The 17,070-nt window shown below is 39.3% G+C and overlaps 1 protein-coding gene across 1 annotated transcript in view; it reads right to left on the bottom strand.

The window, feature by feature from the left end:
- Window positions 1–8,565: 8,565 nt before the first annotated feature.
- The window catches only part of ryr2b (ryanodine receptor 2b (cardiac)), an 85,907-nt gene continuing 77,402 nt past the window's right edge, over window positions 8,566–17,070 (bottom strand). Inside the window, exons 97-104 of the mRNA XM_042502345.1 lie at window positions 15,907–15,967; window positions 15,388–15,534; window positions 15,056–15,190; window positions 13,811–13,967; window positions 13,432–13,496; window positions 10,911–11,011; window positions 9,948–9,999; window positions 8,566–8,951 (exon numbers count right to left, since the gene is read on the bottom strand). Of these exons, the coding sequence (XP_042358279.1) occupies window positions 8,856–8,951; window positions 9,948–9,999; window positions 10,911–11,011; window positions 13,432–13,496; window positions 13,811–13,967; window positions 15,056–15,190; window positions 15,388–15,534; window positions 15,907–15,967 (814 nt within the window). The 3' untranslated portion in view covers window positions 8,566–8,855. The remainder of the gene's footprint in view (window positions 8,952–9,947; window positions 10,000–10,910; window positions 11,012–13,431; window positions 13,497–13,810; window positions 13,968–15,055; window positions 15,191–15,387; window positions 15,535–15,906; window positions 15,968–17,070) is intronic.

Genomic DNA, 17,070 nt, shown 5'->3' with positions numbered 1-17,070 from the left:
AGCTTCTGTCTTGCATTTAAAACACTTGTAACACTGCACTGGCTACAGAATACAACAGTGCTACAGTGTTAGTCTTTCTCCCCCTCCTTATTCCTGTTATTCTACTCTGATGATCTCAGATTATCCGAGTCAAATGATGTCATATCAAGATCTGTATCATTTTGCTACATCTTGGATTGATATCAATCAAAGAGGTCTGAAAAAGGACGGGTTTTCAAAAGTCGAGTGCTATTGGCCCGATTATCACAAAAAAAAAACGAAGGGGAAGATGTGAACACAGATGACAGTCTGTAAAGAGTGTTTTCAGTTTGTGCTTACAAAAGGGATTTTTTTGTAGCGATGAAATGATTCGTTGATAAATTGTTTATCGACAGAAAGCAAATCAGCAATAATATCCTCTGGAGCACAGGATGTGGACTGTGGGTGTATTCCTTTAATTGACACAGCTAACACAAGTTAATGAATTATTAATTGGTGGATAAGTAACTTAGTTGAATTCTGTGCAATATTATGCATTTGTTGGACAAATAATAAAATATACTTGGATGTCTTATAGATTATTTGAGATGAAGTTTTTGGGACAAATTACACATTACTTATTCAACTGATTCCTTCATATCTCTCTCTCTCTCACACACACACCAAAGTACACACACCTAAACTAAGAAAAACAGCTGAAGATGCAGAAACAGTTTTGAAGACTTTTTCATTTAAACCAAGCCAGTGTTGAGACTGCATTAAAGTATTTAGGAATAGAATAAAATCATTTATAATAATATTAATATTAATCTCTTTTGGCTTCAGGTTAGTCACACTACTTTTTGTGCAGCAATAGAAACCAAATTGTTGTAAAATTCCTAATAATTCCTGCTAAAAAAACAAGGTCTCATCAAACTGGATTTTTTCGAAATGCACATAATTCCACTTGGCTGGAAAATGGGTCATTTCCCCAACTGCTCGTGCTTACTTTTGAGCAAGCCAATTTGCCAGTTTCAATTATTAAAGGCAGCACCTGTCTCCTTTCAAATTTCAGAGGCTCAGATTACGGCGCGAACAGCCCTGCAGAGACAAGAATCCACTCTGTGTGCAGATTTAAAAAGTAACAGCCATCGAAACGAAAGAAGATGCCGGTGTGATACGAGATTCAAAGAGGGGTGATGCAAACCTGCTGGGATATCCACTCACTCTCCAGCCTCCTATCCCCTCTTTCTTCCCAAAGCCTCATTGAGTAATTGGCTTTCTCTTGGCATGGAGTCGTCCAATCTAAATGGTAATTTGGAAGGCCCTCCTCTCGTCACTGGTAGTAATGCTTGTTTACTGGGAGACAGTTACTCCATATGAAAATTAGAGATGTAATGAGAAGGTAGGGGTCTGTTTGACTGTCATGAGACAATACATGTCAAAACTGAGAATCTGTTCTGGAGCGCTTCGTATGATAAACTACATATTGCCTGAGGCATAGCAGTTGTGATCCCAAAAAAATAAAATACGGCCTAAATTATCTACTCGTGGTCTTTTATTTATTTCATCAGTTAAAGTTTTTCTGAGTGTGTCTTCTTTCGCCTTGTTTACCTGTGTTTTCCTAAAGTGCTCTGGTTTCATCTCACATTCAAAACACATCCCAGGTAGGTGTATTCGAGTCTCATTAGTGTCCATAGGTATACATTTTCATTCTCGCTGATGAATGTGACCTGTCTGAGGTGGGTCCCCGCCTTCCTCAAAATAGATACTGGGAAAAAATCCAGCCAGCTTAAACTTAAATAGAACTATTGAAGTAAAAAAGAACAATAAATCACATGTGTCTGAAGAGAAATTCAGGTGAATGAATAAAAGAGAGATGATTTCTCAGGAGATTATATTTAATACATCATTGTGTTGCACCAAATAAAAGATGTATGAACACCTTTCTTACAGTATTTAGCTTTAATGCTGTTTTTGCAATCTCTTCCTACTTGCAAACACTGAAGTATGTGAGATGCATTGTCTGTTGAGAAAGTCACAGGTCTAAGTTTTATCTGTCACTTTGATGTTAAAGAACTAAAGTCAAAGCCACGGACATCTGGGAAAACAATCTTCCATCATGTCCTCTGCTTTATTATTTCTTATTTTTTGACCTTGCAAGGTGTCAGCATTTCATACTATTTTTAATCTCTCCTTTTGGATGATGGCATGACAGCATATTTGTTAAAGGAGATTAAAAAAGGAGTAACAGGATATCAGAGTCCATTTTTGCAATGCACTCTAAAGTTTTGATTTGGTTCTCTATTCTTATTTTCAAGTGATTATATAGTAAAGAAAACATACTTATCATGTTACTGCATTTTAAAGATTTATAACATCAAAATGTGGACTTTAATGCAAAAGAGCTTGACTCATTTTGACAAAATACTATTAAAAGCTGGATAAATGAAATTAGATCAAATGTTTGTGACAATTAAGACCTCAGAGATTCAAATTTAGGACTATTTATTGCCTTTGAAGGCCTAATATTTCTAAAGTTCACTTTTAGAGTTTTCAAAGAACTGCAGACACTGTGTGAATGGGGCTTTTAAGATGATTACCACACTGGCAATCCCACGAAATAGCCAATTTTGCATGACTGTCCTGAGTTGTGATTTTTATTTATTTACAAAAGTAACTGTTCTCAGACACCCTCATACTAACTGAATGGATACATCTGATGGTTTGCATAAACTGCCAGAGTAGTGGCCAAGTCTGATATCAAAAAGACAAGTCTGTACGGTTAGAGTTTAGTTAGAACCGGGTTGCCATGTGATTCAATCAGTATGACCACAGTGGATCAACATGCGTCATGCTGCTGCATTCTAGTTCAGCACTTCAATTTAAAGGCTACTGATGACTTTAAATGGCTGTAAGAGTTGAATCAACTAAAGGGGAAGTACTTCTGACACACTCCACATGATGTGAATGACAGATACTGGGAACAATAAATCAAGGTTAGCACGGACTGCTTATTTCAAATAGAAATAATGTCAACAAGAAAAAGATATTTTCTGAGCCAATATCTGAAAGAAATGTCTTCTTGTAAATACGAGCCAGAGTCCCTATCTCTAAAGCACCTTTTTCTGACTTAAAACTAAAGACCTTGGCTTACCATGAATGCAAAACCAAGACTCTACCCGTGTCTTTACCTAAGAAGCTCTCATATGCTACACAGAAGCAGACAGGCTTCAAGTGATTTCCTGACAGGTCAGTGAAACTAAGACAGAAACAGACTAAGCAAAGGAGATGACTTTGGAGAGTCTGGGGATGACAGCAAGGATGAAAAATAGACCATTACTTATGTTTAATATCAAAAGGTGGCCATAAATACACACAGAGAACTCAAAGAGGAAAGGATGAAACAGATCATTTGTTCGCATCACCAAATATGTTCTTTTATGCTGAAACACAAGCAGCGGCTTTAGTGCCAGGGCACCATAATAACATTTTTATGAGAAAGTAAAAACAAGCAAGGGAGAACAGGCTGTCCAGCACTGCCAAGTATTTAAAAAAATCAATAAATGACGATTACGTACTCGTAAAACAGGATCTATGTGCAAAACAGCAACAGTCTGAGAAGGACAAGAGCTCCCAAACTGAAATCAGAAGCAGTAACAAAGAGTGGCTGCTCATATTTAATTCAGGATACTTGGCCTCAGGTATGAGTAAATTCACAGCTGCACTCTCTCCCCCGAATTTCTCTTCTCTTGTCATCTTTTATTGATTTACAAGTCAGATTACATTTCCATGATAAATTTGGGTGCAGGGGCATTATCACCCAAACAAATGCAAGTGTCTGAGACAATATTCAGTGTGATCCAGCCACATGCCCCCATATCCGTAATCATTTTTACAATAGCTTCTATGCAGCTGTTGTGTGCTCACCTAAAGCCATCTGCCCATGCATAATTCCCACATTCCTTATTGTTGGCTACACACGCCGTACATTACGGGCATTTCTTTAAATAATGCAAACCTGAAGGCTTTGCATGATAGATCCATAGCTCATTGAATTGCCATTGAAGACTAGGATAAATGTAGCTGGGTCCATTAGTCACTATATATTCAGCCTGTGTGTCACAAGGTCAGGTGAGTTGAGATTATTTCTGTCAGTGACAGAATTCTGTAGTAATGTATGGATTATATCAGGTTTTGCAAAAAGCCAAATGAGTTTCTGACATTCCATGTGAAAAGATTATCGTGGCTGTAAAGCTCTGCATATTTTGTCTGGTTAAAAGGCTGAAAAGCTACTGAAAAGGTTGACGGCCACCCCTGTTTTGCCTGAGTTCCAAAGGGCCTGAACTACCTGTGTGTTCAGTTTTGAGAGCATGTGTCTTTTAATATAAACCAGCACTGTCAGTGATTGTTAAGTGCAATCTTTGGCAGATAAAACTGCAGAGCAATGAACTGGGATGAGCGCTTTAAATCCACTGAATGGTGAAAATCTCATTAGCCACTGTGAAGATATCAATCTCCACCAAAAAAAAAAACTGTACTGCCTGCAGATTTGACGATTTAGATTTCAAGGAGTATAAAACCATCAGTAGACTATAAGCTGTAGGTGGGTGACTTCAACATGTCACCCTTTACTTAAATCCTTTAAGTCTCCTAATTATATGTGTCATATTTACAGACCTTAAAAAAATAATGGATGTAGCCACCGTGATGTCACCCACTGGTTTGTGGACGCCTATTTTGATGCCTCAATTTGGCATTTTGGCCGTCCCCAAGAAGTGACCCGTGGTGATCATGTAGATGAGAGCGCTGTGGTGGAGTGAGGGGTGAACCTGACTCATAGACTTGTGTGATGCCTCACAGGCAGCCCGTCAAAGCAGCTGTGCCCTAATTATGAGCAACTTTAAGCCCAAGTCTTTGGCACTGCAGCGTTGGCTTAATTTTTCAGCCCTGAAGGATGCCACTTTGTCACATTAGGGCTTTCTGATCACTGCAAGGTCACTTGCAACCTCCAGTCATTTCAATGAGGGGAAGGGAGGGGAACAAGGCGGTCAGGGTATGAAGTGGTTGACACCTGCAGGCATAGGCACAGATTTTGCTCTGCTGTGAATAGTTCACCGTGTTGAACTTCTGGCTGGAGTCACCTGGCTGTGGCCAGTAATATAGCAGGCATCACAGAATCAGAAGCAGGAATTACATCACTAGCTGATTTATCAGGGCAACTGGAATAAAAACTAGGAAATAACATTTCCACCAAACTTCAGATGACTGCCCAAGTATGTAGAAATCTTTGGTAATTTCAGTGGTTTCCATTGTCTTGCTACAGCATGCAACTAAAAAGTAGCTTAGACCTCTGCCAGTGTTCACTAGTGTACCGACCTGGCATTACAGCTGCAGACCATAGTGGCAACAGCCACTTTGAAAAAATGTTTTCCCTTGGTAAACGCTCTTGAAGGTAGGCATCTGTCAGTTACAGCCTGGCAGTGTGAAAACAGCTTTAAGAGGATATTGAGCTGGGGAACATAGGACCCTGGAAACACAGGTGCGCTTCCCAGGTTGACTCTATTGTTGACTAAAGATAAAAACTCCAAAGACAGTAGTGGTAGTGACCTTGGGAAAATCAACACGTTGTTAAAACAGTGCACATCTCCTCTGCTGGTTTAATGTTTGTCAAATTCTGTTGTTTTCATATAAAAACCTGATAAAAATTTAAAAACTCCTGCACCGTCTTGCTTACTGCCACTATATTTATCAGTTATTTTGGTGTGCTAGACCTTCAACAGGCTACAAACATTGTAACTGAAATACTCCAAGCCATTACTGTTGTGTAAGACTGGATTTTATTTTTTAGGTCTGCACTTTCACCACCTACCAATGTGGAAAGGAAATTACTTTCCTCGTGCATGTCAAATAAATCTCAGACAAGTATGTGCAAGTGTTCAATATCAGTATGTCTGGCTGGGAGTCGGCGTAGGAAGGTTGTGACTGAGCGAAGCAGCAGTTAACTTAATGAATAGTCACAGTGATAAGGTGGCTGCATGTCAGCAGTCATCACAGAAGAAGTCGATGTCCAGCCAGAGACAGAGACACACATCTGCACATCTGCTTCACTCCTTGGGAACCCCGAAGTTCACTAACATTATTTTTTTTTTTAGACATTGGGGACGTGATCTGTGTCACGCAGTGCTACCATACTGTTCATACTTTGAGCAGACAGTGTAAATTCCCCGACTGAGTTATGCTCCACAAACTAAACTACACGCAGACCATCTGGCCTCAGTGCTGCTCCACCACAGGATGGAAAGCTCATGAGGACTAAAGCAGAAAGCTTGGCAGCTACAAATGCACATCCATCTTATCCACAATATCTTTTGATCAAGCGGATGCGGCAATTACCCACTGAACAGTCAGTATATTTAATTTGGGCTGTTTTGGGTGAGCTGGGTGGACTGCTTCAAATACACGTTGTTCTGGTAAATCAACTGGTGAAGGCTAATTCGTTTTGTACCGCAGGTCTCTTGTAGATCTGTTTTGTGAGAAACAACAGAAAGGGGTTGGATGTCTGTGGATTTGGTATTATGACGGTATGATTGATTTTGATACACAGTAGAATGGGATAAAATTCCAAAGGAGATAGACTTTTGATGAGCGGTTTTTCCCAATTGCTAAACCTCTGGATTCAGGCTTTTATGGAAACTGACCAGCTAGTTTTTTAATCTCTGTTAGCTCTGGAGCTGGCAGCTATGATATTTATTAATCTTGAACAGGGATACTATTTAAGGTGCTTTTATTTATGGAGAATAGTGAAATGAAATTGAGTTCCTTAAGAAAAATGCTTTTGTCATTAGATGTATTTGTACAAGTGAGATTCTGTTTCTCCTTCATTTATAGACACAATACTCATTAAAAAAAATTGACAACATGGTCAAAACAATCTGAATGTCTACTGGTAATTTAACCTCACATATAAATAACCTAATTCACCCTGTATATACTGTATAGAAACTCAAATAGCTTCTGAACCACAGAAACATAAACATACACCAATTAGCCAAAACATTAAAACCACTGACAGGTAAAGTGAGTAACATTGATCATCTCATTACAACGCAATATTCTGCTGGGAAACTGTGGGTCCTGGCATCCATGTGGATGCCACTTGACACACACCACCTAAACATTGTTCTGCTAGCTCCCCCAACAAAACAATGCACCACGTCACATCAAAAAGAAACGCTCAGGAATCACCCAAGGAATTGGACAGAGAGTTTAAGGCTTCAACCTGGTCTCCAAATCCCAATCTCAGCGAGCAGTCGAGGAACATGCCAGTCACCCAGAGCTACCCCCAATCTCCCTTGTGTGTGTGTGCTGGACTTTGGTGGTGGATCCTGTGAGTCTTCCGGGTTGTGAGGTGGGTACCAGCACGACCCACAAATGGGCAAGACACTGATGCTGCACTTTTACCGTAATGCTTACACTGCCGGCTGCAGCACCCTCACTAAATACTACACCAAATCTCAAAAACTAATGCTGCTCCCATTACTCACTTACACACAAAAACATGAAAAAATAGGGTCCATGTTGAAAAATACTGGAGTATTCATTTAAATCACCTGAAACATCAGGGATGTCTCACACACTGTAGATCAACAATTTCATGAAAACGTTGATCAGACATAGTGATAACAATTTATATCTGTCTAGCTCTTTCAGTGGGGAAAGAAGTTAGCAAAATAGCTGTTTATTTTAAAAAATATAATCTAAAACTTTTCAATTTCTCAGGATAAAAGCAAGAGTGAAAACCTTTTTTTTGGATCCTCCGGTGAGTTATAGCCATGCTTGCAAGTCATGACTTAAAAGCAACATGAATACATATTAGAAGAAGACTTGTGTAAGCCCAGCATTCGACCTTTACATAATGAGGACAATATCGGTAGGTGTCCCTCCCACGACCGTCATCCCGCTGTTCAGCTCACAGCGCACACACGCACACTCTGTTCAAGTTTTTAACAGTTTAACAAAACTCGCCATTTTCCTTTAGCCAATGAGTTATACCCACAGATTCCCCAAAGATTTTACTGTCCGCTGGAGACAGCAGCCAATCGCGTCGTTAAGCTTGGTGATCCGCTTCCATGGCAATATTTTGACCTGAGCACCAGGGAAACCTGCTGGCGTGCTACACAGTGGTTGATAATGATGAGGGAAAAGAGGTGAAGCTGTGGAAGGAGAAGAGAGTGGAAGGAAAAAAAAGAACAAAAGCAAGGACAGGAGGAGGAGAAGGATCCTGGAGAGATGAGCACAACAGACAAGAAGAGAGAGCATGAAGAAACAGGGAAGATGAGGGTAAACAGAACAAATGCCAGAGGGAGAGTGTTTATCTGCATGTCACACAGGGGGAAAGGGATGGTAGGCTGTGATTAGAAAGACAAATCACTTCATTCAGAAAACATAAGCTTTACAGACACGTGCAAATTCAGTGCCATCAAACTGAATTTGCACTGTAAGCTTTGACTGCTTGAGATAATGATGTAGAAGTAGTACAGTAGTGGTAGTATTGTTGTGGCCTCAAGGAACTACAGAAATGAGACTCCCAAAACAAACAGCACATTATTTTTGCATCTGAACATAAACAAGTGGTCTTTATTCTTTAGTTTCCAAATAATTTAATCTATATAATTTAGAAATCGGATGTGCATAGTTTCCAAATAATTTAACCTATATAATTTAGAAATCGGATGTGCATAAATATGAACTATGTGTACTTTGTGGGAAAATCAGTCCAAAATCAATAGTGCACACAAAATTCAAGGTAATTTAGTGAGTCCAAGGGCATCAATCAAGATGGCTTCAGAGCGATGCCATTATTTACGAAGGCCTTAGATCTCTCAGATTTCCTCTCATCCCAGTTGATCCTCATATTGCTTACGGAAACAGTCTCCCACAGGGAAGAATTCCCAGCAACGCTCCTGGTACATTTTCCACACATAGGATTCCTGGCAAAGACAAGAGTAGTAATATATCTCCAAGTCATTAGCTACCCCAAACATATCCGTTCTTTTGTAAAACAGCACTCTAAAACAGTGTCCACAAATAATATTATTATTGTAAGTTTTTCCTACATTTGTCTGCCCGACGGGGAAACCTTTTCCACATTCCACCTAGCAGCTCCCTTTTTAATACGCACCTGAGAATAACACCACACTGAAAGAATACACACCGTATATATCTAGGGATAAGTCCTAGAGCCCAACTCCATTTGGAAATAGCACCCAAAATGTTTCAGGCTGATAAACAATGTAATATTTTCTTCCTTTTATCAATTCAGCAGCATCGCATCCAAAATGAAGTCTGTGCCACAAAGATAAACCCAAATTATTCCAAATAGGAATGGATTTATAACCGTTTAGAATTTAGCATTCCCTCATCTATTCGGATGCACACCCCTTTCATAAATTAAGGTTCACTAAGTGTGAGGCACAATAGCGGAAGAAAAAAACACTTAAAACGCAGTTTCCTGCTGATTTACAGTAGAGCACTTCTCTTTGCTGCTCTAGGCCACAAGTCATTTAAAACATGTTACAGTGAAAAGATAAGACAAGTGAATTAAAATTCTTGCAACTTGAAACCCCCCACTTCAGATTTATAGCTGTAATTTTTCAATGGTTTATAAGTAAAAAGAAAAATCTGAATCATGCGGGGTATGCTTGGCATGTACATTATCATAAAACATGCATGCCAGGACTGATAGGGCTTTTGAGAGACAGAATGAATACAGATTCTGTCTTTCTTGAAAAGGTTACACTACAGCTTTGTCATTGCAATGGCATAAGATAGAATAAATAGGTCAGACAAGGAGAAACAATTGTGGATAAATTAAGGAATGTGGCATTTGACAATTACAGAAGAATTGCCTCCTAGATTTAGAGGTCCACATCTTGTTCTTACTTTGAGTGGATCATGCAATAAAACAGAAGAGATAACTATAATACCTGCCCCGTGTGCTCAGTTTCATCCTTGTTAATAAGATACATCAGAAAAAATCTGCAAGGACACAGAAGAGGAATTCATGTAGCAACTCACATACCTCCAACACAGAAAGTTGTAGCATTTAATTTAGAGTCTGTGCACAAGTCCAGGGATTGTAGTGATTAAGCAAACAGTTGTTAGGTCTTTCAAGCGGAAATACAACAAGCGATTACAGCTCTATTTCGGCAATCAGGTTATTTACTTTAATTCTTGCAAATGTTTGATGGTTGCTGAGAAGAACAAAGCAATGAATAATGATTTCAGTCTGTAGATCTTTTCAGTTAAGCTTATAATATCACATGAAGGACCAGCATACAAACAGAGACATGAACAGTGTCTTGGGATGCAAACAAATTGAGCAATCCATATTTGCATACTTGTCAATGGCTATTTCTAATGTGGCAACAGTGCAGAGTGCACAGTGCAACACCTTCCAAATAACCATTTTTACCCAACCACATAGCAGCCATCTGACGTGTTTGTTTTTTTATGTGGCACTGTTGCATTTCCACCAAGCATAGTGTCATGAAAAATGTTAACTGATGCACCTATTAGTAAACTACTGATAAATATGAAACAAGACAGTGGTTTGAATCTAAATTATATATGCAGATGCTGAGGGGTCCGTCGAGGATAACACTGCTGTTATTGTTTTAAACCTAGAACAAGTCTAAAGCCAAACAGAACAGCAGTTAAACAGCAAAGTAGATGAATTATCAACCAAAAATAACACCGATAGAAATGTCATTTTTTTGGTTTCTTGTAGAGATTTAGTGATGGTGGAGCATGCAGAATATTTATGCTTCACTGCATCTGTGAAAGGTAACATCACAAACGCCTTTTAGCAGCAACACAAATTGTGAGTTTTAGTATTTGCAAAATAATTAGGTCCAGACATGAAAGTGGTGAGCACTGAATCAACTCACAGATAGTTGGCCAAGTTGTGCTCCTGTAGCGTGTGAGTCTCAAAGCCATGAGGGACCGTATCAAAGTATTCACTTCCTATTCCACATATAAAACATTTGGTCTGCGGGAGGAAAGATGTGAGACATGTAATGATTCATGAAACACGCTCCGACAAACATGACATTCTCTGGAGTATATTAGAAAAAATAACCTCAGACCCAGAGACCATTTTAGTGCTTAAGATGTTTCTCTGTAGAAAAGTACTCAAAGGATGCCCACAAAAGGAAAAAGTCTGTAAATAAGAGCAACTAAATACTCCCAAGACTACCCGCTTCCAGGCTTTCATAAGACACAGCGGGGCATATTTGCTGAGGATTTGCATCATTTTTGGGGATACAAAACAGTCCTTTTGCCCATATTTAATATGTAGCTGTATAAAGACTTTGTGCTGGTAAAATGACAGAAATAAAGGGTTTTTCGGTTAATGCAATATGTTTTTTTCGGGGACTCCTATTTAGCGCTGCAAATTATGGGACGATGGGAGTAGCAGCTAAAACTGATTTATTACTGCCGACTGCAGCAGAGCAATTTGTGTCTAAATAAAACAGTGCAACAAATTTATACTGCTGCCTCTCCCAGATGTGAAATATCTCTGAAAAGCAGCTATAAAACTTGTTTTATTTTTTTTAGACACACAGTGTGAAATCAACTATGTAAAGACTAGATGAATGCACACATCATAGGAAAACAATGGCAATACTATTCTATGCACAGCTGAAAGCTCCTATTCTTCCTTTAGCCATTGAGGTTGGGCATTTCAACAACCAGGAAGAAAACAAAATGTGTGAGTTGTGTAATTTGGGTGACATGAAAAGTGAGGTGCCAATTTCTTTTATATTGTACAAACTATGATGACTTAAAGGAGTTAATGTTACTTTAAATGGCTGAACTTACTCCTGACATGTCCCAATGTTCAGATGACCAAAAGCTAGAATGGCTATTTAATTCTTATGTGTTTAGGTTTGCCAGTTTTGTCAATAAAGCCTGGAAAAGAAGGTGAGATAGATTGTGTTATTCGTGCTTATTTTGATTTTCCACTGCCACACAGTAAATGTGTCTGACTAGAAAAAGGATGAATTTGTCGCTTTGCTCTGTTTTTTTCCTTTCCTTTTTTTTTTTATTGTGTTGTCTAAAAATGAGGTACGCTGGACTCTTGTTTGATTTTCTGGTGTCTTTTAAGCCCAGGCTGGGCATTACTGTTTGCATGACATAATGATGAAAAAAATAATTCACTACACTACTTACTAATATAATATTGCTCATGATAACAGCCCCTGCTTGTTTCTATCAAAACATTTTGCTTGAATCCTTTTTCAGTCTGTTTTGCAGTCAACTGCACAGCAGCTCTCTTTTTAACGTGATGTGTATTTTCTATGCAAATGTACAGATACAGATACTATTGTGTGTTTGCCAGTCCAGTGGGAGTGACCATGACAACTACGCATTCAGCAGCATCGCATGTGCGCCCTTTATATTTAGAGGGTAGCTCAGCACTATTAATCTGACCCTATGCTGCCTGTATGTCTCAGTGGTCCTGCCTTTGATCGCCTGCCTCTCCTGCACCTTTGGACTTGTTTGCCTGCTCTGACTACATACGGTTGTCAGCATGCTAATAAAGTCTCTTGTAACCTTTCTTGTCCTTTCCACAGAGTCTGCTTTGGTCCACATCTGCTGCAGCCTTTAAAGGCATAGCTCTGAGGGATGTACAGCATGCACTGAGGCTATGTGGTCATGAAACTCCTCAGGCTCCAAAAAAACAAAAAAATAAATAAAAGCATCACACATTCAGCAACTCTGAGCGATGCAATTTGCAGACTCGTAATTAAGAAGAAATGCACCTTAATTTGTATTCTACTGCATCTCGCCTTCACTCACTAAGCCCCAAATGAACTTTCATTCTCTAACAACACTACAGATGTGTCAGTATGGAAGAGTATGACAAGAGTCAAACAAACTTCAGAGATTTAAAGTTCTGAGCAAATAACGATTGAAACAGTCAACTGAAAATACAGCTAGTGATGCTTATTTTATCCAAAATGTACAATGCAATGTGTGCCAATTACACTTAAATACCAGAGATGTTGGTTTTCCTCAGATTTACATCTCTTTAATTATTATTCAGGAGGAAGAGATAATGGTAGCTTCTCACCGAAGCAAGTGATTCGATCGTTTCATGTGACACAAGCTCCCATTACAAATGAGTCCACCTAATCTACTCGATATTGTACACAGTTATCTCCTCTGACACACGCACGCACGCACGCACGCACATAAATTATATCCGACCTCAAGCTTACTTGGCTTACCTTGACATAAAGTATTTACCCTTTTTGTATCTAAATCTGCACCGCACTGCACACTGTACAACCTTGATATGACACAAAATGTATTTTAATGACTTCATATCAATAGTGTATTTGTCTGTGATGAACTGTGTGCACAAAAGAGAGAGTGTTTGTGAGAAAAAGTGTCAAATCTCACCTCCATATCCTCTTTCACCTGCTCCTGCTGATCACGAAGCTCCCCAAAGGCATCAATTATCAAGCCTGAGAGGAAAAAAAGGACACAATTGTGTGCGTCAGTGTATCTGTCTGTGCACAAGTGTGTGTGTGTGTGTGTGTGTGTGTGTGTGTGTGTGTGTGTGTGCTTGTCTGTGACTGACAGGTGTCAGTGAAACTTCAGGACTCAGTGGAATAAACAGATACTTGTTCTTCCTCCAATGCCCCATGAAAAATTCATCAAGTGTGTTCTGGTTAAACAAGGGGAATAAAATGTATTTGTGTGGCTCAGCGAAGAACATGTGGCATACATGTTCATTCTGAACTATATTTGTGAAACAGTTTCAGTGAGTGTGACTCACCCTGGATGATGGCCAGGAGGATGACGATGACGAAGAAGAAAAATGTGATGTCGAAGACAATGCGTTCCACCTCAAACTCATCTCCAGCTGGGTCCTCGATCTCGTCACCAATGCCCCCGCCGGCACGAACTCCCACATACATGTGGAACATGTAGCACTGACAAAAAATACATTTCATATTATTGTAAAGTATGCACTGCCACTTTCTCTGTCCCCCTCTGATGAGGGTATGAGGTAAGGGGAGTAAATGTAAAGTATCTAAGACGGACTGGAGTATTGTTTCTCCAAACTCCAAAAACAACAGTGTAAATTGGAAATTCAAGCTTTAAAACAAAATTTATTCAATTCATTTTCATGCCCGTCTTCGTGCTAGTTGCTTTTGGGAAGGCATTTAAAAGATTCAAACGGGCTGCATTTTTATAGTTTCACAGAACAGAAGAAGTTTTATTTTAATGAATATTCTACCTCAGACAATATTTCCCCACGAGGAGTTTATGTACGAGTATGAGGCAAGAAGAATTAACATTCTACCTGTCTAGCAAGGACTGTACTGTGCTTTAAAGTGCAGAGGATATTTTTCACAAGTTAGTTGAGCAAAAACAGCATAAAAATTGACTGCTCAACTTTCAAGGAATATTCAAACTTTGAAAGTGGCTTTTTCCATATAAATCCAGACAGAGCCAATACAGAGATGTCTTCTGCTTGTCTTTGGATTCATTTATTTGCCTTTTTTTGCATTACGTTTGTCTAAAAAATGTTGTTGTTTAAATAATGGGAAAGGGGTTGCAAATAACTGCTGCTAAAAGACGAGCATAAACAATAACACAGTGTGTGTGACTGAGGATTCAATGTATTATCCCCGCCTCCTATAATAGTACGGTTTTATTCAAATGCTATCGCTGCCAATCCGCCTGCACATGTGAGTGACAGTGGAGTCCACATTAGAATAGAGCAGGCGGTGGGGTGTTAATATTGTGAATAGCCAAACAAAAAGCTATGCTGAGGCTTGCGGGACTGTTTTCTATCCATGTGTCCATCATTTTATGGAAAACTAAGACAAGAGGCTGTTCTTACTTTTACAATTGGGATCACTGTCAGAATCCTCCTCAACCCCTCTCAATCTGAGGCCGCAGAAAATGAAGTGTGCGCTGTGTTTGTGTGTAGCAGATAAACGCAGAGACATAAGACAGATCGATATATGTGCAGAGACAGGCTCCTATGTGTGCTTGTGTACATTTAACTCACAGTAAGCATGTCATTGCACTTCATGTCACGGGCGTCCATGTCGTCGCTCTTGTTGTAAAACTTCCTGAAGAAGTTGAAGGCCACAACGGTGTAGAGATACACCACAACTGCCAACAGGCCCACGGTGAGGACCAACTGACAGACACACACATAATTACAGAGGGACAGACAGAGGCAGATGGGCTTTAATACGCTTCTTCATCTCCGAAAACCCCCAATATAACCCTACAGCGTGAAAGCAAACACCGGGCGCATGCACACTGCACATATGAGCACACATCAAGACAGATGGGTGGCAAATTACAGACAGGCTGACACACATGCAAACACACCTGTTTCCCATTATGTGTGACAGAGGAAAGGATGGTACGTAGCGTCTTGAAACCCATGGCGATGTCCAAAAGGTGGGCAGCGAAGAAGAAATTGTTGTAATGACCCAGAACTGACACGGCCATGTACCAGGCCAAGTATAAGAAGGACTGTGCACACACAAAAGAAGACATACACATACACATAAAAACAGGCAATATAGATCATCAGTAAAGATGAGAGTGAGACAAATGTGTATTTTAGATAAGGAAGAATCACAGGATATTACCAGCGTCACTTCTGCAGCATGTGCAAATGTATCAAACAAAAATCTTAGCACCGTAGAACAAGAGATTAAACAAATGGGATATAGGTCATAAAATATCAGACATGTTTTGCACACACTGCTCGGTCATTTCAAATTATCTGTTAATATAAATTGCAGGAAGTGACACCTTTATCTTGGCTTTGTAGGGGCAATAGGACACAAATAAAACTGTAAAAAGCACAAGCCATTAAATATTAGACACAACAGAACTTACATTGTCAGTGAACACAACTCCTAGTTTCCAGATCTGGTACTTCATGTCAATAGAGTTGAATCTGGAATAAATAGCATCATCAGGCAGATACACGGGGAGAACCGGGAAAAGAAGGCCAAAATGTCCACGGCTAAAATCAGACCTTTGTTGCTACAGTGTCTCTTCTAAAAGAGCCTGTCTGTTATGTGGCTTCATTTCAGAATGTCCTGTTCTTCCTCAAGAACAACATAATGTTCCAGGACCTTTTTTTGTCTGGCCACCCCTATTAGGTAATGCACACATACTCAAAAACACATACACAGCATCAGTAAAATGGCTATTTATAATAGTTTAAGCTATTTATAATGACAGCAGCAACCCAATTGTCTAAAATGTTATTTTAAGATGTTACAAACAAGGCCAAAACAAGAGCTGGGTGTAGTACACAAGCCTGTTGTTTTAATGTTCATCAAAGGGGTCATTTTGAAGTGCACCTCTACAGCAAAATGCATTAGAGCGTTGTTTCCCAACTGGTCCAGTCACTGAGTCCTGATTTTTCCATTAGTTCATTAGTTAGTCATAAGTTCAAGGGTCATTATAAATACACACATATTCAATTTTATAAAAAGAAAATGTCAACAAAACATTGGCTTGGAACTACGGCTGTCAAACAATTAATTTTTAAAATTGCAGAATTTCAATAGTTAATTAATTAATTATAGCATGTTTAATCACATGTTTTCAGTTCAACTATTTTAGGAATCAAATGACAGCAAAAAAACTGCATGGGACTAACATGAAGTTGGCATGTCTGTAAAGAGAAGCTGCCGGTTACCCATGGAACCCATTTCCATTCAAAAATCTTGAGGTCAGAGGTCAAGGGACCCCAGTGAAACGACAGTTTCAGTGCAGTTTGGAGCGTTATTCAGCTCCCTACCTGAGACGCTTGCATGTCATTGTCAGAACCACTGGATCCTTTTTAGGTCTTCTGGTTTCATACCAGTATCATCACCCTAGCTTTAAAACTCTGCTTAGTAAAGCCTGTTAAAGACAGAAATGTGGGCCGACGTTTAACGCATTAAATAAATGAAACACGCTGTGTACGGCCCTTAATTGCATCACCAGCAACATGTTAACACTGACAGCCCTCCTTAGAATACAAAGAAATAAAACATATTGCAAGAA

The sequence above is a fragment of the Plectropomus leopardus genome, chromosome 15, assembly GCF_008729295.1.
Source record: "Plectropomus leopardus isolate mb chromosome 15, YSFRI_Pleo_2.0, whole genome shotgun sequence".
Taxonomy (NCBI): domain Eukaryota; kingdom Metazoa; phylum Chordata; class Actinopteri; order Perciformes; family Serranidae; genus Plectropomus; species Plectropomus leopardus.
Note: the sequence above shows the minus strand (reverse complement) of the source record. Positions and strands in the feature narration are given on the sequence as shown.